General features: G+C 56.0%; 1 protein-coding gene across 3 annotated transcripts; it reads right to left on the minus strand.

Annotated features, from left to right (window-relative positions):
* Positions 1-10: 10 nt before the first annotated feature.
* Positions 11-27340, minus strand: KIAA1522 (KIAA1522 ortholog). 3 transcript variants are annotated; one of them, XM_053897975.1, is made up of 7 exons: positions 26988-27340; positions 6567-6737; positions 6427-6482; positions 6010-6133; positions 5314-5430; positions 2658-5222; positions 11-2226 (listed from the first exon to the last, which is right to left on the minus strand). In XM_053897975.1, the coding sequence occupies exons 1-7, from the start codon at positions 27220-27222 to the stop codon at positions 2204-2206; spliced, it is 3291 nt and encodes a 1096-aa protein (XP_053753950.1). In that variant the 5' UTR covers positions 27223-27340; the 3' UTR covers positions 11-2203. The 3 variants fall into 3 exon arrangements, with proteins under 3 accessions (XP_053753950.1, XP_053753942.1, XP_053753957.1); XM_053897967.1 differs by lacking the exon at positions 26988-27340 and adding an exon at positions 18079-18292; XM_053897982.1 differs by lacking the exon at positions 26988-27340 and adding an exon at positions 8692-8850.

A 27340-nucleotide genomic window follows, 5' to 3' on the forward strand; every position in this document is an offset into this window, starting at 1 on the left:
AAACCACAGCCACGTTTTAATCATTTAATTAACACCTTTGAATGAAACACACACACACAGCTCTTTCATGTGTCTCACTCAGGCTTCAGGGCAGAGGGAATGGATTTGTTTGTATAGACATATCAAAGACTCAAAAATTTAAAGAAATATATATATATACTTCTCTCTCTCTAACATTTTTATGGAAATTAAAAATCAGAGGCTTTTGGTCTCTCCATTTGCACTAGGTCAAGCTCATTTACCCCAGAGGACAAAGAAGGGTTGCCTCTTCTAGATCCTCCCTTCTCCTTTGTACTCTGTCCCACCCAGTGGGGAAACAAGCTCAGAAGATTCTAACTGAGGATAAGGAGCTCAAGTAACGTTGGGGGGGAAGGGGGGGGGCGGGGAAGAGACACAGAAGTTGGGCTCCCCTCCCATCTCCATCTCCAACAGCTCCAAGGCTGCTGCCAGGGCCAGGTTTCTTTCGTGGAGGCTTTGGCCTGGTCTTGGTTCCCAGGGGGCTGGTCAGGAGCTCTGAGCAAAGCAGTGCATCCTGACTCTCCTCTTTCCCCGGCTCACTGGACAGGTGCGACATGTACCCAGCAGCCGCTCTCCATTACCCAAAGGGCAAGGGAAACCTTGGTTTACAGCCACAGGGAGAAGACCGCAGTGAGGGAGGGCCCCAGGAACCTGGGCTCTCGTACCACATCCCCTGTGTTCCCAGCTCTGGTTCTGGGAGGGGTTCAGCCTCTCCACAGAAGCAGCTGAAAGTGAGGTTCCTCAAGCCCAAGTCACTGTTGAGGAAAGAGGATCAGGCCAGAAGGGGTGGCCCTGGTGGCAGTCACACTACTGTGAAGGGAGGCACCGGGGCCAGTGGGGAAGCCAGCTTACCTAGATAGGAGGCACAGGCTGAAAATAGGTCATTAAAATTCCTAGAGGAGACCTCAGTAGCAGAAGCTGATGGCCAGGGGGCAATCGCCCAGCCTGCTCCCTAGGAGCACTGAACCCCCTTCACTGACTAGGGAAGAGTCTGGAATAGAATGCACCTTTGGCTTCCTTCCCATCCTTGTCACTCAGCGTCAGCTCCCCCCAGTGAAACCACCTGTGCTGAAAGGCAGCTGCAGAAAGAACATGCACCGAGTAAAGAGAAAGGTCAGAGAATGTAATCTGTAGGGCCAGGTCTGGGCCCACTGCCCAAATAAGCGCTCCCCTGGCCAGACCCTCCACCCGCCTCCCTCAGGGCTTCCTGCACAGCTGAAGGGGACACAGCTTCGCCACAGCCCATGGGCTCCTGCCTCTGAAGCGTTGCGTCTGCCTGCCCACCCCAACCTGATCAAGTGAAACAAGGGGCAGATGCTTGGCATTACCAAGTGCCCGCTGAGAGGCCTCCCTGTTCTGTCCTCCCACTCTCTGAGGACAGAGCCTGTGGACCTCCTCTCTTCTTCTCCCTCCCACCGCCTCCCTCATTTGGGCCCAGGCAGTCCCCACTTCTCGTCCCCTGCATGGAGCACCTGGCAGAACTGGAAGGCAGGTGGTTGGTGGTCAGTTGAGGCACAGGAAGGCTAACCCCTGCTGCCCCTTTTGTGCTTTGGAATTCCACAGCCCCGCTCCTACCTCCAGCCTGGAGAAACCTGTGGGAATACAATGACTCGCCCACCTCCAAGAACTAGGAAATGAGCAAACTGGATCGGAGGGAGCAGACTGGTCCCAGCTATGGGCTGGCTACCGGGGACTGATGCTGCCGCCATGTAAACAGGCCCTTAGAATGAGGCTTCATGGGCCCTGGAGGATGGACATGCAGCCACTTGTCAAAAGTGCTTTGATTCTGGACTACAGTATGTGCATGATTTGGACACGGGGGGGGGGGGGGGGGGGGGGAAATTCACGTGAGGCGCTCTCCTCCCAACCGTGTGGCCTCAGGGCCAGCAGGGGGCGCAGCCACCCACTTCCACCAGCTACCTCCTTCAAGATGAGGCTAAGGCCAAGACAAGCAGCAGCTGCCAGAGGGGAATCCATCCAGGGAGGAAAAGGCATGAGCTGGATGACTTGGAGGGCAGGATCAACACCAGGCTTGCATAAATATCGAAGGCTGTGAACGTTAAGGCTGCAGGCATCCTCTCTACTAGGTTAAGTGTCTGCCGTATCGTCTCATCCTTGGAGCTGCTCAGGTCCCTGAGATTGTATTCCTGGGATGGGTCAGCCGTGCCAGTGAGGTGCCTGGCGGTCAGACCAGCTCTTTCTGTGGGTCTGCGGCAGGGGGAAAAGAAGGGACATTCAGCAAGGGGCCTCTTGGCTTAGTTCTGGCTACTAAGAGCCCAAGGCACATCCTCACCTCCTCAACTGACCGATGCCAGCAGCACCAGCTAGATGTGTTACAAACAATACCTCTGACATGCTAATGTAGGCATCACTGCCCTGCACTTTATGGTGAGGAACTTAAGGCCAGGATGGGTAGATAAAATGGCAAAGTTGGAGTTCAAACTCAGTAGGTCTGACTTCAAAGCCCTACATACCATGCTCCTTCACTAGCTTATCAACGGTGATCGCTCACCCTTCCCAGGCAGCCTGAGACCAGGGAAATCTTAAAGATCCAGTAACAAATTCCCAGTAGTGGGACTTCAGACACCTGCTTCCCAACACCAGTGATGGGGACCCACCCCCACCCCCACCCACCGTACCTGAGCCAGGTGGGCCCAGCTTCTGCTCCTCCAGGCCCACCAGCTGCATGACACTTCCATTCTCCGCCAGCTCCCCCTTAGTCCTGTCTTCAGCATGGAGCCCGTTGGTGGGAGGAGCAGTAAGGGACTCAGCCCGAGGAAAGCTGGGCGAGGTGGATGGCGGGACTCCCACAGAGGGCTTGCGAGCCACGGGTGGGGGAGCTTTAGGTGGCTTCTTTGGGGCTTGGGGTGGCCACTGCTCTGAGATGTTCCGAAGTTCGGCCACCAGATTCCGCTGGAGGTCAGCCTGGGTCTCAGGGGACACTGGCCTCTCCAGCTGCAGCTTCTTGGTGCCCCTGGAGAATATGAAGCTGGCCATAGAGGCAGGGGACTGGGGAGACCGTGGCTCCACCTCAGGCGGTCCATTGGGCTGGGCACTCGCAGGGTCCTTGCTGGCAGCCAGACCGGAGGCCTTGAGTTGGACAGCAGCATGGAGCCCTGAAGAGGGGGCAGGCGCTGGGCTGGCCCGCCCTGACAGGGCCCTTCGTAGCGGCTTCTGGGGGGCTGACGGCCCGGAGGCCGGGGTTGCAGCAGCCGCAGGAGCGCCCACAGAGCGCAGCCGAACCATCTGCAGGAGTGAGGGCGTGACCAGGGGTGCGCCAGCATCCTCCCTGGGAACCCCGCTGCCTTTGCTGCAGCCCACCGGTTCCTTCCGTGGGAGCTTGGCCAAAAGCCCCGAGACAGAACCAGCTGGAGGTGGGGCTGGTGGAGCCGGAGGAGGGTCTGGGGAACCGTGAAGCTGGCTCTGGGAAGAGACAGCAACTGAGAAGGATGAAGCAGCCAGGGATCTAACAGGCTCTGGGGGGCCTGAAGGGCCTGCAGGCTCAGGGCCAGCCACAGAGAAAAAGGCCTCCTCAGGTGGGGGGAAGTCAGCCATGGAAAGGTCCTGCACCTCCGGTGCAGGAGGCGGGGGTGGGGGCCAGTTGGGGTCTTGGAGGGGCTCCTCAGCAGTCTCTGGGGCAGATGGGGCCTCAACGACCTCAGGCTTCTTAGTGGGTGGGGGGGGAGGATGATAAGATGGGGGTGGGGACGGTGGGGGTGACTGGTCTTTGGAGGCACTGGGTGACTCCTGTGGCGGGGTCAGGGAGGTCTGCGGAGTTGGTGGGGGCTCGGGACTCACATTAGCAGTAGAGACCGGCCCGGGGACCACAGCAGGAGTGGCAGGAGCGGGGGCAGCTTGTTTAGGACTCTTGGACTTGGAAGGGGGTGGGGAGAAAGGGGCGGGCACCTTGGGGTGAGGAGGTATGGCAAACCTGTCACCCAGGGCAGTCGACATCTGTGTACCAGACCGGTCTGAGGGGGCTGGGTCAGAGGATGAGGAACATAGAGACGTGAGGGAAGAAGAGACAGAGGCCCCAGGGGAACGAAGGGAAGTGACACGTTCTGGTTTAGGGGGTTGGGCCTTGCCTGGGGAAGCAGGGGCCCCTGTTAGACCCTTAGGAGGGAGGGTAGGAGTACCACTTTGGCTCGAGTACCCACTGGAGGGTGAGAGCGTCCGTTCTGGGGAGCGTGGGGGACGCCGGGAGCCACCTGGAGACAAGCCAGGCACCCAGGTGCCTGCTGAGTTGGAGGGACACGGAGCTGCCCCCGTCCCTTCTGCCCCACCAGTGGTGGGTGGCCGAGGCAGCTGTTGCTGCTGCTTCCGCTCAGGCCTGGGCGGCAACCCCAAGGGCCCGTCGGGTGCTGCTGAGCCCCGCTGATGGAGTGAGTAGGTCCGGCGGGGAGGTGGGGGGGGCCTCTTCAGCTTACGGAGGGACACGCTCCGGCCGGACAGCTGCCCACTGCTCCGAACGCTGACAGTGTCGGAGGCCTCGGCCGTGCTGCCCCCGCTGGGAGAGCCCCTCCCACTGCCCCCCTGGGGAGGGGGTGCCACGCTACTGCTAGCCAGAGAGCCCTCGGGCTGACCCTCAGAGCCACCCTTAGAGGAGAGGGTAGAGCCATCAGACACGATGGTCTCAGAGGACTGAGAGTGGCTCCAGGTGTCACTGGAGGAGGAAGGATGGCGGCTGCGGGGCCGCGGGCTGGAGGCCGAGGAGAAGCGGCCCAGCGAGCGGACAGAGGCCGGGCTGGCCGACAGCAGGCTGCAGCGGCTCAGTGTGCGCAGGCTGCAGCGGCCCAGGGCCACCACGTCCACCGTGGGCGGCAAGACAGCATGCGGAATCAGTTTTGACAAGTAGGTGGCCTGGGGCGAGATGGACATGGCTGGGCTCAGGGGTTCTGGAGGCCCTGCCCCTCCTGTCAGTCCGGGCACCGCTAAGGACATGGGCCGTGTCACTGGCGGGGGCCGGGCTCCTGTGGACCGCCCAACGAGGGTGTCATCCCGGTAGACGCGGTCGATGTGGCGCTGCAGCATGGCCTCGGCCTCGGCACCGGCCTGGGCCCGTGCCTCCAGCGCCTGCAGGGACACCCGGGCCCCTGTCTCTGAGGCCGGGCCCGCTGGACGGCCATCCACCGTGGGGATGCGGACGGCATCCCGAGGACCAGGAGGCCGAGGGGTACCTGGTGCCTCACGCTCGTTCCGCAGACCTGCGAGGGACAGGGAGGACCGGGGGATCAGCGGAGGGTTCAGCCAGAGCTCCCGACTCACCACCGCTGCCCTCCTCCCCGCCAGGCTCACCGAGTTCCTTCTGCACGTGCTGCGGCAGTCCCAGCACCGTGCTCCGCCTCTCGCGCCTTCGCCGCCCCGACTTCCCGGACGATTTGGAAAATGAGTCATGGGGTCGGAAGGTGGACCCTGGGGGCCAGTCCAGGGGAGAGAAACCGTTAGAGCAGGTCTCAGGACACATTTTGCAGAGCACTACTTCTGTGGAATCACTAATCAGTGCTCTGCAAAAAAAGATTTCCATAATCAAGGAGGCGTGGGCCAAGCTAGGTTAAACAAAGCTAAACACTTCTTTTCTAGAAGGCTGATCATTTCCAGTGATAATTTCCACTTAGTGAACAATTATTATGTGTTAGCATGCTGAACACTTGGCACTCGTTCCAATAATGTAAGTACTCTTAACCTCATTTTTATAGAACATCAAACCAAAGATCAGAGTGGTTAAGGGTTGGCCCAAGGTCACACAGCTGGGAAGCAGCAACACCAGGCTCAAACCCAGGTTTCCTGACTCCTAACTGTCCTGCTTTGCAGTTAATGTGCATGGTGAGTCTCCAAGAAAAACGCAGGATACTGTGTTTCCTGGATTCACTGACTCACAGAGCCTTGGGAAATGCCAGATGAAGAGGAAATGGGGCAAGGAGCAGGTGCTGGGACCGAGGTAGTGCCCACTGCCCCCTCCCCCGCCGGGAATCCTGGCCGGTGAGCAGACACCTTTGCGCTGGATCATCTCTGAGCGGATGGAGAGAGCGTCCTCTGCTGTGGAGCTCTCAGCCGTGTAGGATGTGGTCTGGCTGCAGAAAGAGATGCTGTCTTCATCTGGCCCCATCCGGGAGGACTGTTGAGGGAAGAAGGAGATCAGGCCCTGGCCTCAGACATCCCAGAGGCCTACGTGGGCCTCTGCTGTCGCCTCTTCAGGGCTTCCCTTTGGAACTTTTGACTTGGATTCTCCCCAGCTTCACCTAGCACTGAGCGGGTTGTCAGCTGGACTAGCCCTGAGGGGTCATCTAGTCCAGCCCTTCGTGATACAAAAAGGAAACTGAGATCCAAAAGGGTTCAAAGACCATACTTGCCAGAGATTCAGCAGGAAGGGAAAAGCAGAGTCAGGACTGAGCTGGGGGCAGAGCTCACCTGGATGCTCTGGGTGTCTCCATGGTCCCAACCACCTTTATTCAGTTTCTGTTTTTCTGGAAGACACCAGAAAGGTGTGTCGGGCTAGGTCCCTGACCTTGGAGAGCTAAGAGGGATACTAGAGGGGAAGTGAAGGCTACCTTGGTGCTGGAGGGAACGGAGCCCCTCCTGGGCCTGCGTGTGCAGCTCTTCGAGGTGAGGCGGTCGCCCACTGGGGAAGAAGACATTGTCCTGGTGCTCATCCACTACAGACCCCGGCCCCTGGCCGGACCCCACACTTAGACGTTTGTCACTCTCAGCCTTGGCAGAGCCTAGCGGAACAGAGGAGGAAGAGAAGTGAGGCCTGGGGATGCACAGGCTCCACCACAACACACCCCAGTCCCAAGACTGCACACGGTCCCTGCACACACATGCAAGGCCTGCTTCCCCCAATCTGTAGACACAACCCACGGTTCTGAGTTATACACGCGATACACACAGCCCCCATGCACATATGCAAACTGTACCCAAGAGTACACATCTGAGCACCCACACCACACAAAGTTCCCCATACCCAGGGCACACAAGCCCACCATATATGCACACAACACCCACAGGCTTCAGGACATACACAAACAGCATCCCAGTATAAACACATCTGGGAACCAACATCGAACACAGGGGCCTCCAGAGAACACAGCCAGCCCCTAGGTCTATACACAACAGCTACAGTTCCCATTCTGTACATATACAAACAATACCCAAGTACATACACGACTGTGTATCCACATGTCACACAGGGACCGATGTAAGGCACCCTGTATACACATAGCCCGTAGCAAATACACTGTCTTGTCTCCACACCCCGAGCTTTACTTTACAGAAAAAAACCACCCCTTTCAAACACCCCCCTTGGCCCAGGCCCAGGAAGACACTGTGGGACACTAGGAAAGGGTGTGGGCTTTCAGAGGTCACAACCAGAATTCCCAGGAAGTCCTGGTAGGAGGGACAAATAAGGCACATGGCCTCTTATGTCCCCTACTCACCCATGTGGCTATCCCTTAGAGGAAAGAAGGGGAGGGGAGAAGGCCCTCCTCAGGGCCCCTCTAGCCCCAGACAAGGCAGCTCCAGCCTCTCTTGGGAGAACAGTCCCAGGCATCCCCCTCTCCTGGAGGCCCCAACCCCTGGTGCAAAGGAGCCAGGGATCCATTACAAAGGATCCTGTTACAGGCCCCGCCCATGGGGAAGCTGGTCATCTAATCCTGGGAATAGGGGGCTGTGTCAGCACTTTGCAGCTCCAGCCCCCCTTTTAAATGGAACCCACAACATAAGCAAAAGCGCTGGGAGGGTCATGTGACCTTGGCAGCACCTTGTAGAGAGGGGCAGGAACAAAACAAGCCCTTTAAAGGGCCACACCCCAGGATGAGGGTCTTCAGCTCAGACACCTGCCCATTTCTTCTTCCCTGGCCCACTCTTCAACAGCCAGCTCCTGCCCAGGGAACCTGCAGGAACCCTACAAGGTCAGAGCTCCTAAGTCTCCCAACAATCCCGATGAGTCTCACCTAATCCCTGCATTTTACAAGTTGGGGAAACAAGATCGACGGAAAGGCCTTGCCTACGGTCATCCAGCAAATCAGAGCCAAGACTAAACTCCAGGTTCCCAGAGGGGATACCTGGACCACACTCCAACCAAGGACATTTGCTTGCCCGCCTCCCCCCCACCACCCCCGGCGAAAGTCTGATAAACCATGGCCCCCATGTCTTAATCCAGGCCTGAAAGCCCAGTTCCTAGAGAAGCAGTAAGCAGGCGCACTCCAAAACTTCTCTAGGGGCCCCACCTTGGCCTCTAAACAACGTTTCAATGATCACGCCCCAAATTCCAGGGGCACTACTTTTCTCTCTTCTCTGCTCCCCACATCCCATCCTTCCACACATGCTGATTGACCTGGAAGAGGGTGCCCTGCCTCTCAGAACTGAAGTACTGGGATGTACCCAGTACAGTGTGGGTACCCGTGAAGGGAGGCAGTCTCACCCAAGGGCTGCAGACTTCAAGGTCAGAGACATCTGGATCCATCCTCCCAAACCCAAGCAGGGCCCAGACAAAGGCAGCGGAAAAGCCGCTGGACAAAGGCACAGGGGAGGACAGGGTAGTCTGGCCTCATTACTGCCCCCCATCCCCCACCCATTAGCCTTCCCCGGCTTTGATCCCCTTTTTACAGAAGGCTCTGGCAAATGGAGGTGTCGGGGTCCTTCTTTCCCGCCCCCCCCCCAGCCACACCCACTCACCCTTCTTCTTAAAGAGCCCGAGGAGCACCGGAAGGCGGCGGCCCAGGAACACCACCATGACTGCGGGCGCCACTCGGGCCGTCCCCTATTCCGACCTCTCCGGAGCGCCGGGCGCCGCCTTCACCGTAACCCAGCACCGAGTGGTGCGAGTCGCCCGCCCAGCTGCAGAGCCAGCGCCAGGCAGGGGAGGGGGAGGGGCTGCTCTCCAGGTCCTCCTCCCACCTGCGCCACTGGTCCCGCCCACCCACCGACCCCGCCCCTCAAGTGGAGTGCCGTAGCAAGAACCATCCCAGATTCTCATGGGGAAACTGAGGCCCCGAGTCTGCAGATGCTCGGCTCTGGTGGAGAGTATGACTAGCAGGGCTGAAGACACTCAGTCCCAGGAGCAGACCATTAACCCGTCCCCAAGTCCTTTACTAAACCGTCAGGGGCCAGAGCTATGGCAGGGGTCCCAGCTGCCAGATGGTGGGTGGAAGAGCCACTAAACTACACTTGGCATGATCCCCAAGTCCTCCTGGCTGGTGAGGGTAATTCCCTGGGGAAGGAACTCAGAGGTGGAGCAGCCAGGCAGCCCAGAACTGCCTGTGATGGCAAGTTCACCGGCGAAAGCCGCTGGGACACAGCCCAGGACACAGTACTAGGAAGCCAGGGAGATGCCCAGAGCAGAAACACAGTGGCCGGTGGGAACAACTCCTCCTGTGTATGTTCGGGACTTTCTTCCCACTTTGGTCAGGTGGAAGCAGCCCAGAGAAGCACTATGAACTATCCAAGGTCACACAGCAGAGGTAGGCTTCATCGTCCCCCTCCTGCTCTTCCAGCCCAGGATCCTTCCCACTGGCCTCACTCTATGACTTGGTGACTCTGATGAATCACCAGGTAGGGAGAACAGAACTAGCCAAGAAACCAGCTCACAGCTAAGGGCAGTAAAAGTGGAAGGTGGGAGGAGGGAACTGGAGGGAAGTCGGGCTCAAGTTCAAATCCAGCTCCATCACACACAAGTCATGACCTCATATGGAAACAAGGCCAATAAGTCCTCTTTATAAGACAGTTGTACCCATTCATTCAATCAGCAGTATTTATCGAGCTAGTATTGACAGCTATAGCAAATGGAGAATTTTGTCTTGGTCACCAGTACATCCCTAGCATCTAAATCAGTGCCTGTCACATACTGTGAGTTCAATAAACATTTGATGTATACATGAATGAGGTAGACTAACAATATAATTTTAGATTAGTGAAGACTGGGAAGCTATGATAGAGAAGGGGGTGCCTATAAGAGGCATCAAGGAAAGTCTCTCTAAGGAAAGGACATTGGAACCAAGACTCGAAGGAGGAGGAGCCCGCCAGGGCAAGTGCTGGGCACAGAGCCCTAGGGACAGAAGCAAGAGGAAGTGTCAGCCTTGAGGCAGGAGTTGGGGGGGGGGGGGGTGTCTCCCAGAATAGAAAGGAGGCCAGTGGGGCTGAAATACGGTGAGCAAGGGAGAGAATGACAGGAGCCAGGTCGAGGTGGGGCCCGGTAGGCCATGGCAGAGTCTGGCTTTTATTCAAAGAGCCCCAGGAGGTCAATAATGAAGGTTAAACTGGGTAGGAACAGTGTTAAGAGATACCCTGGGCAACTCCAAAAAGAGTAGCCGAGAAGGTGGAAGAGAAAGTCTGTGAAGTGCTGTCCCCCAAACTTAACCTCAGGACACCCCTCTCTCACCACACCTTTCTCTCTGAGCCCCTAAGGATCTAAGAATTCACAGTGGCTCTCATGCTGCAAGACCCCTCTGCAGCCCCTTCCCCATTCGCTGCCCCACCTCTCAGACCACTCAGAGGATGAGCCCTTGCTCTCTAGAAAACAAACTTTTATGCAGCTGGATAGTATGTAAATCCACAAATCACTTCAATCTAAACAACAATCCTAAGAAGTGGGCACTTTTTTTTTGAGAGACCGAAAAAATGCTGTCATAGTTGGGAAGGGGCAGAGGGAGTGGGACAAAGAATCTTGGGCAGGCTCTGAGCCCAGTGCGGAGCCCAATGCGGGGCTTGACCTCAGGACCTCACGACCTCGAGATCATGACCTGAGCGGAAATCAAGAGTTGGACACTTAACCAACTGTGCCACCCAGGCATCCTGGAAATAGGCCCTTTTGTCCCCATTTTACAGATGACGCAATGGAGGCTAGAAGGGGCAAGCTGGGAAAGGGCAAGGTGGTATTTGCACTCAGGACAACTGGAATCCAAAAGCTATGCTCTGTCTGCCATGCCAGCTACAAACCCGATCTCCCCTCTGAACAAGGGCTGAGGGACCCTCTCATCCCCAGAAATTCGAAGTTTCTTGGCCACAGCCTCCCCTCTTCCCTCTCTTAGGCCAGACTCACCTGCCCCCTTATTAGTCCCGCTCAGACTGAGAAGAGCAATAGGCCTCATTACTTTAGGGTGATTAATGCCAGGTGCTGGGGGAAGGCAGTCTCTGCCCTCATGGATCTTAAAATAGCCCTTGGAGGCAGGTTCTCGAGGATTCTCTCCCATTGTTGATCATGGACCTGTGAGGCTCCGAGAGCTAGGTGACTTCCCAAGCCCTGGCTGGCTCCAAAACTGAAGCCTTTACCCACACAGGACACAGTCATCCTCAGCTACCCACTAACCAAGGAAACTCAGGGCTGAGCTCCACTCAGGGCATGGGGGAAGGAACATCAGCTCAAGGTCTCAGGCCCAAGCTGGCAGTCAGGGCCACAGCTGCAAAGTCCCAGAGGATCCAAGGCTCTCACACTTGATAACATCTGGTTGCTCCAGCAACACCCCTCCCCCCACACCCACCGCTTGGCCATAGCCTGAGGCCTCTCTGAGCCTCGCAAGGCAAGGCAAAGCAAAGCAAGGCAAGGCAAGGCTTGGGTCCACACACCTGTGACTTGCTTAGGGCGGAGCTCAGCAACCAGAGTCTCCAGTGGAGGGCAGGGACCTCACAAAGAAACTGGGGCCCAGAGAGTGGAAGGACCTTGCCCAAGGCTGTATTTAGAGCCTTCTGCCCTGGCACAGTGCAGAGGTGCAGCCTGGGGCTGAAGCTCCTGGCTCAGCCTGCAGCCTCCGCCTCCCCTCCTCCCCCACCTGCCAGAGGAAGGAAGCTTCCTGGATCAGAGAAGACACCTTGCTCTCGGCCACACCCCCTAACATGAAGGGCACACCAGGAAGCACACATACAAGTTCGTGAGCTCAGATATAGTCCAACCAGCAGAAGTATGTGCGCCTGCACCTCCAAAATGTCCCACTGGGCCCCCCCACACACACAGGTGGGTGCTCGCAGGACCACGTCCACAAAGCACACCCAGGCCACCCTAGTCCGTGTCCTCACACAGGAGCAGGACCGCAGACTCACGCAGGGCCCAGCCAGGTGGCTGTGTGTACACAAAGGCAGGTGCATGTACCCACCACTGTGGGGCTTTCCTGAGCTTGGGGACAGGGAAGAAAGGGGGAGGGAGCCCCCAACCCCCAAGGCCAAGGGCACATTTGTGCGCATGCGTACACACTGTCTTGGCAACATCCTCCATGGGGTGAGGCCTCAACCTGCCCCATTCCAGAGCAAGGGGCGGGGGTGGTGGCGCGCCCACAGCCAGGCAGGCCTGACTCAGGGGAGAGGAATGAGGGGGGGAGGGAACAGCTGCCCAGGTGGCCTTACTCAGGAGCTGGAGCCCTCCAGGCCTGGGCCTGACCCCGCTCCCTCACCACATTTGACCACTGGCCAGGCCCGGGAGCCAGGATTCAGGGTGTTCAGAGGTCCTAAGCCCCTCTGTACTGGTGAACAACCCAGGGCCTTCCAACAGGAGCAGAACCCAGAACGTATGGAGATTTTATTCTCCAAGACAAAGGGAAATGAGTATAACAAAAACCTTCACGTGGAAGTTTCTCTTTCTTTTCAGTCTCACAGAACACCTAACAAAAAACCTGAAAGGTATGTCTGACTTCCCTTTTCACAAAGAGCACAAGGAGGCTCCAGGGAAAGTGACTTGCTCAAGGTCACTCAACCAGGAAGTGGCTGACCCCACACTGGAACTTGGGTCTCACTCCAAACACTGCAATGGTCCTAAGTCCAAAGAAGTTAAGGGATCAGGGGGGCTGCATGCAGCCTCAGTCCCTGCCCAAAGAGGGGGAGCTCTGCACCCCACTTCTGCAGAAGGGAAATCCCCCTCCTCTCTCCCCTCAGTGGGAAGCCCCGCCCTAGAGCAGAGCTGCAGAGCTGACAGGCCGGTTTTAAGATAAATATGGGGGGGCAGGGAGTGCCCCAACAAGGAGAGGAGGATCCCATGCCTCAGGCAGCTGCAGGAACCAGCAGTAGTGCAGGGAGGAATTAGCTACAATAATATTAATAAATGTCATAATGAGTTTCCGGGTCAGTATCTGCTCCTGACAATGACATAATAATCTCTCTGGGCCAGGGTGCGAGTCTCAATTTCCAAAAACCCTTTCCTTTGTTCCTTCAAGGCACAATTATCCCTACCTTATATATGGCAGAGAGGCAGCCACGATGAAGTCAAGAGGGGAAAAGCCTGGGAATCAGGAAGCCTGGATTAGAGGCCTTGGACAAATGAATCAGCCTCTCTGGGCCTCAATCTCATCTGTAAAGGACCAACACCTACCTCATGGAGTAGCTGGGAAAGCCAAAGCCACACAACCAAGTGTAAGCACAAAGTGTGGTCCTCAAGGGAGCTTCTGCCTCTCCAGGGTGTAGGGGTGGATAAAGGTCTCTCTCAGGCCCCTCCGCCTTTCTACTGGTAACAGGATAATAAACTCACATGTATTGATAGTACCAACTGATTGAGACACACATGATCTCACTAAATCCCCCTTGCCATACAGAGGCACTCCCTCAGGGTCAGTGACTTACCTAAGGTCACACAGCTAGTAACTGGCAGACTCAGGGTGTGTGAACCCAGCTCTGACTGGCTGCAAAATCCTGTTCTTCCCATGCCACCAGAGGCCTCCACTCCCACCCACTTCCGGAGCTCTCTTCAAATCCCAAGTGGCCTTAAGGACCATTATTAAGATAAAGCCTGATAAGGGACACTTTAACAAGAGTTCCCTATCAGCTCCTCAGTGACTTAGTCCTAATCCTCCTGTTTGGGAGGGAAGGGAATTCCAAGCCCAGACCAGAGACCCCAGGGCCCTGGGAGTCAAGAGCCTCAAGGTTTGAGCTCTCACTGCCCCTCAATTGCAGCATGATGCTGAGCCAGTACGTGCCCTTTTCCGAGCCTCAGTTTCTTCATCTGTGAGATGGGAGGGTCGGAGAAATGATCTCTAAAGGTCCCTTAGCATGTGGGCTCTGCCCCTAGGAGGGTAGTGTCCCCCACTTTGGGTCAGGGCCTGGGGCAGCAGCGGGGGCGGGGGGTGATCCCTGCGACCAGAGAGGGCTGGGCCAGCCCCTTGTCTGCAAGCCCAAGGCTTCCACAACCAAGTCCAGACACACTGTTGGTCACAATCTCTCCCAGGAAGGGGGAGGAGATGTAGGGAGAAGCTGGGGGGTAGGTGAGTAAGAGGAACAGGACTTTTCCCAGCTGCGGGACCTACCAAAGACCCCTGGTGCTCCAAGTACAGAGGCAGGGGGAGGGATGAAAGGAATTCCAGGTGGTCTGACTCCCCCAATGACTTAGTCTATTCCCTCAATCTCCCGATCAGCAAGATGGAAACAATAAATCCCACGGGGGCAGGGGAAGGGGGTGGCTGTGTATAAACCTGACAGTACAAGGTCTGGGAAAAAGAGGAGGATCAGGGGCATCTGGGTGGATCAGTCAGTTAAGCATCCGACTTTGGCTTAGGTCATGATCTCCCGGTTCTTGGGTTCAAGCCTGGCATCGGGCTCTGTTCTGACAGCTCAGAGTCTCCCTCTTCAGAGTCTCCCTCTCTCTGCCCCTTGCCCCCACTCATGTTCAGTCTCTCTCTCTCTCAAAAATAAATAAATGTTAAAAAATTAAAAAAAAAAAAAAAAAAAAGAGGAGGGTGGTATGGTGGGGGATGCTCCCGGACTCCCAATTCACATCTTTCACCAATCCCCCAAACTTCCCAAGACCAGACGCCAGTGGGCCTGGGGAGGGACGGGGGTGTGGTTGGATTCCTGAGATCCAAGGCCAAACAATCCCAGCAGGTTAGTATCTTTCCAGCAGTGAGAAGGCCTCTCCCTGTCCACCCTTACCATTCCCTTTCATCCAAGGGCATTGATCCAACGGACCAGCCATTCCTTGAATCTCAGTTCTCCTTCCATTTCTCACCTGCTCCCTCTCTGAGCCCTTGGGGGGCTTCGGTGCTGTCCTCAACCCCTGCCCCTCTCCCACAGTGCTTCCTCCACTTGTGCTCCCCAAACCCCCAGGGCCTCGGGCTTTCTTTGCCCAGAGGACCTGCAGGCCCCTCAATCATAAGAAGGAACCCATCTATTCCTAAACTGATTAAGGGCACAGTCTTTAAAATTTGATAGGCTTGAGTTTGAATCTCAAAGCTACCTCCTTGCTGAGTGGCCCTGGGCAAGTGACTTCACTTCTCTAAGCTCCAGCTTCCTCATCTGTAAAATGGGAAGGATAATGGCTTCTAGCTTATTTCTATACCTGTTGGGGGACAAATGAATTAACTGACGAAAGGGTTTAGCACAGAACCTCATTTTTATCTCTGAGTTATTATCTCTGTCACCAACCCCCCCAGCAAAGCAGCCTGGAGCATTAAGCCTCCACAGCCCTCTCTGGCCCATACGCCCAACATCTGATTAATCCCAGGTCCTATCACTTCTGCCGCCTCCTCCTCGGTGTGTCTGCAACTGCCACTCCTCTCCACTCCCACAGCCCCCACCCTGTCCCTAGCCCTCACCTCACCACCTCTCCCCTGGATTACTGCAACAGCCTCCAGACTGCTCTCTTGAGCTTCCACTCTCACTGCTCCACCCCCCAACCTGTCCTGCCTGCACCTGCCCTGTTCTGGCGCCATCTTCCCAACACAACACTTTCATAGGCTCCTCCCTTGCTCAAACACCTTCACTGGCTCCCTATGGTCTACAGACTCCTGCCCTCTCTGCTTGCCTTGCATCATTTCCCTCATCCTCTCACAAACGAATCAAATGGATAAGTACTCAAACCCCAGTCCCATACCTGGGCAGAGGCCCAGGCTGAGGAAGCCTTAACAATCCTCAGCACAAGTAAAACCAAAGGGATTGAAGTTTGCATTCACAATGGAATTTCTCTTCCCAGGCACAAGGAAGAAGCCTCAACCAGTTTTCTCTCCAGCCTCCATGCTCAGGTTCAACTCTTGCCTTTGTTCATGGCCATTTCCCAGAGCTGAAGAGCATCCCTGGTCATCTCTCTCTCATTTAATCAACAATCAGGACTCCCTCCAACCCTGTAGTTTCTTCGAAGGCCAAATTAAGACCATCTCTCCAGTTTTCTAAAACTAGCCCCAACCCAAAAGCCTTCTGAATATTCCTCAGCCCCCACACTTACTTCTCTGTTGTCTTGACATTGCTTTCTGGTTTCTTAGGACCACCTTAAAGCCTGGTTGGTGCCTGAGTTGCAGCAGGAGCTGTAAGAGCACAGGGACTAGTGGGCAAGAGACTGTAAACCTAGTCCTCTCATCTCCCTCTCTCTCCTACCACAAATGGTCACAAGTCAGCACCCACAGTTGGTTCTCAGGAAACCATCAGATTAGAGTGGCCACGGGAAAGCCGGGGAAGAGCCCCAGCCCCACCCCTTGGTGCAGGATCTAAGAGAGACAGGTGGTCAGATGGATTTCAGGATTGCTGGGACAGGGAGACTACTGGAGGGTCCTGGAGTCTCTCATCAATCCACTTTCTGAGGAATCCTCAGAGTCTACCAGAACATAATTAACCCTTTTCCTACTGTTATTTTGATCATCACTGTTATTCTTCAAACCGCTACTAGCACATGACCTTAGACAAGCCCACCTTCTCTATCCATAAAATGGCTAGACAGAACCGTAAGGGTCCCAGAAGTCGCCTAAGCTATGCCCCCCTTATTTCACAGACAGGCCCTTCTGTGGGAGCCAGGAGGTCCAGAGGAGTGAAAGCAATCTACTCAAGGTCACCAGAGCCCATACCAGAGTCACACTGAAAATCCAGACCCCCCAATTCCCAGCACAGGTTCTATCTGTCACCCCCTGCCCCCGTGTGGAGGGATGAGATCATCAGGCTCATTTCAGAACCTCTAGGAATGTGGGCCACCCTGGGAAGACATGGGTGGATTCTCCCACCACAGCCAAAGGAACCCCACCCCACCTTCTCCAAGATTCTTCCACTCCCAAAGGCCAGAAGGAATACCTGCCTCTGTTGGAGATCCCCTTATCTTCCTCAGGGGGAAAAGCAGATCTAACCCCGAGACCCTACCCCATCTCTGGATTCACCAGGTAAGGGAACTGGCCACCCTCAACAGCCCCTCCTCCAGCAACCCTTGGGACTCTGGGGGATACCCTGAACTGTCGCACCTGCTGGGGAAAACCAGGAATCCTATCTCCCAACCCTAGAGTTGGAAGCCTTCTCCATTCTCCCCCTCCACCCACCCCCCACTTGGAGGCTGGAATGTGACCCGCGGAGGGATCCCGCAGCACGCCGGGAAGGGCTGCGTTCCAGCTCGGTGGCTGCACTGAAAGGGGGACATGCGGCAGCGACCACGGGAACCGCGGGTAGGGGGAAGGGGGACGACAGGCAGCGGCGACGCAGATGGGGGTGGGGAGAGAGCCCAAAGAACCAGTCCAACTCCCAATCACGTCAAATGGAGGCGGCCCATAGTCTCCAGCCCCCTGGTTTCCTGCTTCTCTCCTGCACCTTTGTCTCCCGTCCCTCCTGCAAACTTTCAGCCCGTTGGGGGCTAACAAGTGTGAGTGTGTGTGTATGTGTGTGTGTGTGTAAAGGTGCCTTAGGGTCGGTCTTTGAGCCTGAGTGTGGGAGTCTGGTTGGTTGTGCAGTTCTGAACCCGTGGGTACATCTATGTGCCTAAGACGCTGGGCAACTGTACCTACATGACTGATGTGTGTGTGCGAGTGTGCGAATCTGCGCGTGTGGTATAATTCCTGTGGCTGTGTAAACCGTATACTTAGGTGTATGTACCTGTCTCAGGGTCTGTGCGTTCTACAACGACGCTGTGGGTGTAAACGTGTATGCGATTTTGCGTCTGCATGTCCGTACATTTGAGTGGGTGTTGTGTGTGACTGTGTAAATTGTGAACATGGACGTGTGCCCGCCCGTGGGTATTCGCATGTACGCGTGTCTCTTTGCGCATGTGAGGGGTGGGGTCTGTGCGGGGGATTCCCGGCCCCCCACACTCACACCCACCAAGCCCCGGGAGGGGGCAGCAGCGGTGGCGGCGGCTGCGGCAGGGAGACCCTCCTCCCCGCCTGCCCCGCCCCCACCCCCGGCCCCTACCTGCCGGCCGCTTCGCCGACCGCCCGAACCGCCAGAAGCTGCGGGCCCGGGGGCCGCTGGGGGCCTTCCTCTTGTGGTGTGAGTTGCCCATGGCGGGCGCGGGAGCCGGCGCGGAAACCCTAGCGCAGCCCAACCAGCCCGGCCGCCGGGCCCGCAGCCCCGGGAGGGAAGCAGAGAGACGCGCGGGCGGCCACCGCAGGCGCCCCCAGCCCCAGCTCAGCCACGCCTCCAGGCTTTGCGGCCAATGGCCGGGCCGGGGGCGGGGACGGTGGAGGGGCGGGGCCTGGCGCGCGTCCCGTAGGCTCCACCCCTCCCGGGACCTGGGAGACCAGCTGAGCCACCCCACCCAGAGCGCTCGGGAAAGGCCGGTGTGTCCAGGTGGGGCAGGCGGGTCGCCAGCTCTCTCAGCCCAGCGGCCGCCTCTCTGAGGACTGCAGTGGCGCCCAGAGAACGAGGGCCAGGTCTCCAGACAAGGGGGGTCCGGAGCCCCGCTGCTGCTGGGGCCCACCAGCCACCACCCCGTGAGTGTCACGTGTCTGTGTGTGTATCTCCTGTCTCTGTGCCTGTGTGTACACATGTATCGATCTGACTGTATTTCTGTCTTAATAGTGTTTCAATAACAGCATCCTTTTATATAGCGCTTACTATGTGCTAGGCACTCTGATAAACTGCTTTCATGCCACAGAACAATTTTATAAGGTAGGTAGTTTTATCATCCCCGTTTTACAGATGGGGAAATAGGGGTTCCATGAAGTCAGATGACTAGCCCAAAGTCAAACATCAGTAAGCTACAGAGCTAGGACTCAAACCCAGACTGACTCCAATATCCGCTGATCCATGCTACTACCCCTACTGTTTATCTGTGCCTCTGCATAACCTTGAAGGAGGGCATGTAATTGGGCATTGGTAACTGTATGCTTGAATGTGGCTGTGTAGTTGTGTACCTGTGTACATATCTGTGACCCTGAACGTGTGGGTTCCTCTGTGTAAACATCCATGTGCATCTATCCATATCACTGAGTCTGTTTTCAAACATCTGGATATGCGCTTTTGTGTACCCACCTACGTAACCGTGGCAGGCTCTGTCACATTGTGTCTGTGAGTGTAAGTAATGGAGTGTATAGGTAAACATGTGAGGCCACTCATGTCTGTGTGCCCCCCACTCATCTCCCCTTATACAAGTCTTCATCTTTCAAACCTAGGCCTCGCTTCACCTCTTCTAAAAACCTTCCAGGCCGCCACGCTATCCTCACCTCTGTGTCCTCACAAACGCCCTTGTGCCCAGGGCTCAGCAGCCTAGGCAGTGACTCTCCTTTACCATTGCTCTGCCCTGTCTCTCCTACTAGGGGCAGCATGGTGTAGCAGAGAGACTGCTGGGCTAGAAGTCCAGAGCCTTCAGTTCTAATCCCCATATTGCTCATCCTTTCTGCCACCTGGGTAAGCCTGTCCACTGCACCAAGCTGCCTCTTATGCCCAGTGGCTCCAGGGCACCCTGTCCCTCCCTGCAAAATTGGGGAGTCAAGCCCCACCCTCCTTCAGGTCCATGCCTTGCTAAGAGTTTGCAATTAACAACAGTGCAGTCCCCGAGGGGTTATATTTTATTCATCCACTCATCACGCATACACTATATACCAAGATGTGTGCACCAGGTTCCCGCTTTGCAGAGAAGAGGGTCCTGGCATCAAAGCTGGGAGACCTCGGAGTATCTGCTAGCCCAATTCCCCTAATTTACAGATGGGGCCCATAAAGGAGAAAGGTGGTATGAAGGAGCAAAGAGAACACTCAAGGGTAGCGTCCAGATCTCTTGACATAAGCTGAGCAAGGGTGTATGCAAAGAACTTCAAAGGACGTCTGGAGTGTAGCAGGTGCCTTGGCCTTTGCAGGAGGCTTTGCAGTAACTGCCCTGCCCCCAGGTCAACTCATCTCCCACCACACCCCTCATCAGAGCTCCAGCTGCACAAAACTGCTTGCCACATACACACCCATACACACCTCCAAGCCTTCCCACATGCTTCTTCCTCTTCCACCTTTGCCTGGAAGATTCCCCATTTTCTTCAAGATCCCGCTGGACAGTCTCTTCCTCCAGGAAGTCTTCCTTGCAGCCCTCCTCCCCCAGCTCAGCCCTCTGTGCTCCCACAGGCACTAGTGCTGCACTCTGATAGAACTGATCACACCTCACGGCCCCCCAGCACCCTCTGCAACACCATTCCAACACTCGTCTCGAGACAACAGCTTGTTGTGGTATCTCCCTTTCCAACCAGAAAACAAGTTCCTCGGGGACACTGATCACCTCCCTCCTCTCAGCAACCCCAAACGCAGCACAGTGTCGGGCACGCAGCACGTCTGCTGTGCGGTGTTGAACAGGACCTGGTGGAGGCAGAGACGGTGGGGCTGGCCCGCTGACGCGGAGGAAGGTGGTGATGATGTCACTTAAGTACTGGGAAAGGTGAAGAGGCACCGGCAGGAGAGTCCCAGTCTTATGTTCTTTCACTACAGAGGCTGTGCTTGCTCCAGGATCCTGGAGAAATAGTACTGCCCACAGCCAAGAGCATGAGAGAGCCTGGGGTAGGACTGTGGGAAGACGTAGCTGGTATGGAAGACCAGAACTCCTAGAAACCACAACACTGGGCTGAGCACCTGGTGACTCTCTTGAACCATGGTGAAGACCTCACCTAGCTAGAGGCTTGGAGGAGAGGGGTGTCCTAAGCAGACAGGGAGCAGACCCCAGCAGCAGCTTCCTGGGAATTATGCACTTTGCCAGAAAATTTGGGGGTTAAACCCTTTGCAAGCTGAGCTGTGTCTGTCTCCCCTCCATGCCAATCACAGGGCTGGGCACCTTGTGAGTAGGGCTGACAACCCTTGATGAACCAGCCCCTGGGGGCAGTAAACACAAAAGCACAGAGACAGTGGAGTATACTAATGGGAGAGACCCAACAGCGATTCCACCCCTCCGGCCCATAGTAGCTGCTTCCAACCTGCTTCCAGCTTACTTCCTCCCCCAAGTCAGCCAAGGGCCTAGAGGTGGCCGTGGGGTATGCTGGGGTATGCTGGTATGTTGACAGAAGGTGGAGGTGTGGATACCTGCTCTCCCTGCCCCACCACCATCACGGTGGCCCAAACAATATACAATGCCTCCTCTCATTAGTTTTCATGGGCATGTGACAGGCCAGGAGCAGCTGAGGCAGCTTTGAGGTTTGGGGAGACGGGGATTTCCAGGGGACAGCTGGGTAAGGGGAGGCTCTCCCTCTGTCCTTTTCTGACAAGAGTGTAGATTTTTCTGGCCACAGGGCTTAGCCACCCCAGTTCAGCAAACTTTGCTGCCAGCCCTGCTTCAGGGGCAGGAGATGGACAGAATAGTGGGGGGAGGGCCCATCCTAGCCTGAAGGGGATTTCCAGAACACTGGGATGTGTGCCATGGGTGGGGATTTGAGGCCTCCATCAGGAGGGAGAGGGAGAGGCAGCTGGAATGAGCCCCTGAAGGTGTTGGAGGTAAGGGAGGGGGTGGAGCCCTTCTTGGACTCAGCTTCCTGCTCATCTCATCCCACTCCCGGTAGAGGCACCTCTCTGGGGCTGGATTTTCCATTTGAAGTCTGAACAAAGGAGTAGGGAAGCTAAGGTCAGCCTGGCAGGTGAGGGTTCCTGCTCCACCTTTAATGCTGGCTGGCTGTGTGACCTTGAGCAAGACACTTCGTCCTCTGGGCCTCAGCTGCCCATCTGTATGTGCCATTATGGCAGCCTGCAGCATCTCAGGCCATCAACTCTGAGCATCTAGGATCCACAGATGCCCATGCTCTGGGGCCCATATCAGATCACCTAGCTATTACCCAAAGCCACTTTGCACCAGGCCCTGTGCTGGGCAGTGCAGAGGGAAAGGACCATCAACCCAGTCCTGCCCTCAGGGTGTTCAAAATTATGAGGTATGGTGATTCCTGCAACCCACAGAACCCAGAGAGGCAGCTGGCCCCAGCTCCTTGCAGGCGCCTTGCCTGATTCCAGCACTGCAAATCCCTCAACCCCAGCTTCCTTTCATCCTTCCATTTTTGTTTACATGTCACCTCCTCTGGGAAGCCGTCCCTAATCTCCCCTGGGATCACTGTGCTTCCCTCCTTTGTCACACTTCTTGACCCTTCATTACCTATTCCATGTCTGGTTCCTCCCTCAGATTGTGAGGTTCATGAGGACTGGGACCTTGTCTCTCATTCATCCCCAGAACAATGCCAGGCACATAGTATAGGTACTTATTACCCAATATTAAATACTTAATCAATATTTTGAAATACAATAGTGAGGCACCCTCTCCCATCTGGACCCAAGGCAGATAATGCCCATCCCTTCACAGGGGCCTGGAGGAGGTGGTCCCAGATTCCTCTAAGGAAGTCACTCCCCCATTGGCCGTATCCCACAGCAAAGAGAAACCTACCCCTAACAAATTGGTCCAGGCCCCAGGCTAAGGACACTGAGATGTCCTACCCAAGAAGGTGGCCAGAAAAACATATACTGTCCAATTCCAAATCCCTTAAGCACCCTGTTCTAGTCTGGAGGCAGTAAGTTCCCTGGGGGCCATCACAGAGATGAGAACACTGGTGCCAGGCCTTGAGAGATGAGCAGGAGTTCAGTGGATAGAGAAGTGAAGATATGCACACCCTAAGTAGGGGAGACGGCACATGCAATGTGGAAATACATAGAGTGTTTACTGAAAAGCAAACAGACACTCTCCTGTCCTTAGATAGGCAAAGTGTCCATTACCCAAAGTGCCTTAGGGTCCTGACTTTGTTTTGGAGCTCCTCAGGCCCCTTCCTCAGCAGAGAGAGATGGCATTGTTTACACTATTCTCCTGGCCCTCCTTACTATAATATCTAGGCCACTCGGTCCCAATGTCTTGTACATGACCGGCCAAAAGGCAGCCTCTCCTTTCCTGAGCATAGCTCCCACCCTCATGGCCCCAGCCCATCCTTAAACCAGAATTCTAGAGCCAGAGAGGCTGTCAGAGGCCATGAAACCCCATCTTTGTCATGACGGGGCATGTGTGGCCCACCATGGGGTGCCACAGAACGTGTACAGAGCACAACTCAAACTCAGGAGTCTCTCCACAACCCCACACCAAGGGCAGTTCTCCCTGAGTGAGTGGCCAGAGTTCTTCAGGTGAAGTCTGCTGGACTCGGCAAGGTGGCTCCTGAATTCTTTGAGTACTGAAGTCCTCTAACTCTGATCCCAAGAATGATCCCACTCCCCACCCGGCCACTGTCCACTGCCCGCGAGTAACCTTCTTCGGGAGGGCTACATCCTCCTATGTACTCCTCTCCAGAGTCAGAAACACACCCAGCCTCATACTGTTTTGTTTGGAGAGTGTGGCCTCTGGAGGCCGACTGAGTGCTTCTGTCATTCCATGCAGGTGGGGACCTTGCCTGTCTTGTCCCAGGTATCCACGTTACCCTGAACAGTGCCTGACACTACATAGTAAAGGATAGGTCTTTTTCAAATGAATGAAGCCGAGTGACCTATTTTCTCCCCTATAAATGGTAATAACTGCCCACCTCTCAGGCTGTTGTGAGGACAAGGGAAAACACTCATAAAGATGCCCAGCCGGGGTCTGCCAGAGAGCAGCCTTCTTGTTACTTCTTCAAGTTCGCCAGCACCCTGCTCTTCTACGCTTCTCACCTCCTGCAGAGAGCCTCCCCTGATTATCTATTTGGGCTCCAGTCCTGGCATCTGTCCCAGAAACACTTCCTCCCCACATACTTGTCTGGAGTCCAGGTGATATTTCTGGAAAATATGGCCTCTTATTTGTTTACTTTTTCTTATGCCTGAGTCCTCTTGTTGGGCAGAGGTAAGATTCTTTCTGTGGCTCCTGCCTCAATCATCATCACCACTACCACCATGGGTATCTGAGGCGTAACCAAGAGTGGATTTCCAAACATGGATCAGCTAATGTCCAAGTCCTCAGCATTACAACTGCAGAAACTTGCTAGCCTCTAGACCTTTCTCCACAGCTTCACAAAGCACTTGCATGGCTGTTATCTAATTGGGTCCCTGAAACACCCCTGTAAAGCCAGGATTTATTATCCCTGTTTTACAGATAAGGAAACTGAGGCTTAGAGGGGTTTAATAATCTGCTGGTGTCACATAGCCTGGGAGGGGCAGCAGAGTTGTCCTGTCAGCCCTGAGCCTATTCCCTCCAGACTGGGTCCTTAGAGCTCAGGTGATTAATAGCAACCCTTTGCATTTTTGTGGTGACTTCACTTTCGCAAAATTTTCACGTCCCCTCTTTTGAGAATCGTACAGAGACAGAAATCTTGGAGTCACAAACCCACCAAGGCAACGTCCAACCAGAGGGTCACCCCTGTGAGAAGGTCCCCTGTCTTCCCTGAGCCAGTAATGGAATCAGTGGGACCACAGAGAAGTTGCTGCCCAACATCACAGGGCTTGCGAGCAACTGAGCCAGGATCTGGACTCTTATTTGCCTGACTCTCATACTCCTCCCACTCTGTCAACTTCCCTTATTTCTCTCTGGACCTTTTCCCTTCTGTAGAATGGGTTGGATGAAAAGATCTTTAAGCCTTACCCCCGGTCTATGTCCCACCTGTATGTCTTATTTATGAAAACGGTACCGGTTGGAGAGGCAGATGGTTTGAGTTCAAATCCGAGTTTGGGCAAATTCAGCACTCACTGTCACTGAGCCTCAAATATTTTTTCATCTGCAAATGGGCTCAAATGAGATAATGGATAAAGGGCTCCTGGCACATTCAGAATAATCAATAATTGTCAGATTTCCTCTCTTTTCTTTCTAAGTCTGTGCAGGGCAGTCCTGGAAGACAAGTGCTCAAAATTCTACTCTAAGCTCAGTTTCCCCATCTTAACTGTAGTGGAGTCAGATTAGGGGAGCCATGACCTGCATCTCTGGGTCTCTGGTTCAGAGACTGGGATGGGGGAGCTTCCCAGCAAAAGCTCCTAACCTCTCAAGAATTTTCCGTATATTCCTCCTTCCCATTTTCCCCAGTCTCCATTCTGAACATTTTCCCCAGAAATAGTTAAGCCTTCTTTGGGCTTCCCCTTCCTGATCAGCAGTGCCAGTGGAGATTAGAGAGATTGGATTCATTTGTCTTCATAAACAGAAAAGAAGTTGGGCCAGGCAGGTGACAAGGAAACAATTGGAATAATAGGAGGCTGGAGCAAAATGGAGCAGGACTTCCTCCAGTCATACCCAGGGCCACCCCCAGACCTGGGGAAACAACAGCCAGGGGCAGGGAGGTGTTTCCCATGCACGTGGGCTCAAATCAGGCCGACTGCTGCCCAGAAAGCCCAGTGCTACTGGATACCAAACACAACGCAGGGGGAGGCCTAGCCACTGAAGCAATGACAGATATACCCCAGGAGGTTGGAGCAGGGACTTATAGGATCAGCTTTCCCAGCCCCTGCCTCCAGGCTGGTCTCTGGGGAAAGGGGTCCACTTCCCTGGGGTACACCACTAGCTTTCTATCTCCAATCCTCACAGTCTGACCACAATCCATCCTGCTGCAATTCTGACCCAAGCCCTCTTGAGAGGGGGATGACTTCAGACCGAATCCCAGTGGGACAGCCTTAGGACAGACTCGGGCATCCAGTTGGGAGTACAGAGCCCTTGGAAACACCCTTCGCCCAAACCCTCCCTCAGGGCTTGGCCCAGCCATCCCTGCCCCAGCACCCTGACTTCTATTTGTGCCTGGGCCAAAGGGGAGCAGGGCCCTCATCCAAAAGGAAGATCAGGCCGGATGCAATCACACAAGAGGCTTTTCACCCTCTTCCTGACCCCTCAAATGTTCCTTCTAATTCTCCTGCAGAGGAGGTGGTTAAAGGACACTGGGAGGGTAAACACAGATGGGATGGGCCCGCACACACCGCCATTTCCTCACCTCTGGCACTGCAGCAGGAGCCACAGGGAAGGTAGACTTCGGAGCAAGGCAAGCCCCAAGGGAGCCCCACCCTCTTGCAGAGACTCATGCCCTACCCCTCAAACGGGAGACAGAAACAGAGGGGGGAAATGAGAAAAGAACCAAGCAAGTGCCCGAAAGAAAAGTGACCCCAGCAGGGATGAGCCAAGTCAGCCATCCGCCCCCCCCCCCCCACCTCCCCTCAGGCTGCCCATCCATCAGGCCAGAGAGCCCACAGACAGGGAATTGGCTGTTGTGTTTTAAGTACCCATCACAGCCCAGATACAGCTTCTCCGTTAATTTGGGCCTCAGTTTCCCCCATCTGTAAGCACGCTTCCAACACTGGCATGTTTCTACCAGGCCTGGGGGAAGGAGTGATGGGGAGGGGCGCCATGGTTCATTCTCATCCGTGAGCTCACCACCCCAGGAGGTGGATGTTTGCGGTTTGGCCCAGGGGAGTGGTGAGGGGAGCCAGGTGGGAAAAGCTAACACAGTTAAGAACCTAAAGCATGCTATGCCCCACGTTGGGTCCTTTGTGGGGCTGAAACACCTTTTGAGTGCAGTTGACCTTCCAGACCTGGAGGAAGCCCCACCAGAGACGCAAGGCCACTTGCCTCTCCCATGGGCCCCAGGCCAGAGCCAAGTCTCTGACCCCCTGACTCAGCAGAGGGCAGAACCTGGGTGAGCCTGGGGGAGGGGGACTGCCTCACCGTCCCAAGAGCCAGATTGCCAGCACTTCCTGCTTAAACCAGGAGATTCCTGCCCCAGCCGGGGGTCCCTTCTCTCCAGAACGGGGCCGGGCTGACTCTTGGCGATGCTGGCGGGGTGGGGCGCGCAGAACGGGGGTGCTCGGGCTGAGCCCCGGGCTCTTCGCTCCCCCCCCCGCCCCGCCCCAGTGCCTAGAGGCTCACCCCTCCAACGCGCCGCGGACCCCTGGCTGAGCCACCCTGGCCGCACCCTCGGCGCCGCCCGGCGCGCAGCCCAGGTGCCCGGCCGCCTTACCTCGGCCTTTACCCTTGGCCCTCCTGGCCTTGTCGTCAGCCTTCTTGGCCCGGGGGGCGGCCGGTTCGGCGCCCTCGGCCCCCGCCGCCTTCTTCTTGCGCCGCTTGCCCCGCAGCCAGCTGAAGGCGCGCCGGAGGCCGGACGCGCCGGAGCGGGACTTCTTCCTGCGCGGGGGGCCGCCCGGACCCCCCGGCTCGTCGGCCGCAGGTGCGGCGGGGGGCGCGCGGGCCGCCATGGCGCGGCGGGCGGACCGGGAGGCGGGGGTCAGGCCCCCTGCGGCGGGGCACCCATGCGCGGGGCGGGCGCGCGGGCAGGCGGCAGCCGCGGGGAGACGCGCGGGAGAAAAGTTTGGG

The sequence above is a fragment of the Panthera pardus genome, unplaced genomic scaffold (genome assembly GCF_024362965.1).
Source record: "Panthera pardus isolate Hobbes unplaced genomic scaffold, ASM2436296v1 HiC_scaffold_11, whole genome shotgun sequence".
Lineage (NCBI taxonomy): Eukaryota > Metazoa > Chordata > Mammalia > Carnivora > Felidae > Panthera > Panthera pardus.

Bases quoted from the DNA above. Each gene is read 5' to 3' on its own strand.
- KIAA1522 (XM_053897975.1), bottom strand. From the start codon at position 27,222: ATGGCGGCCCGCGCGCCCCCCGCCGCACCTGCGGCCGACGAGCCGGGG. The intron at 5,223-5,313 runs GTGAGCCTGGCG...TGTCCCTCGCAG, and splicing joins GCACGTGCAGAAGGAACTCG to GTCTGCGGAACGAGCGTGAG. The intron at 2,227-2,657 runs GTACGGTGGGTG...CCCCTGCCGCAG, and splicing joins GCTGGGCCCACCTGGCTCAG to ACCCACAGAAAGAGCTGGTC.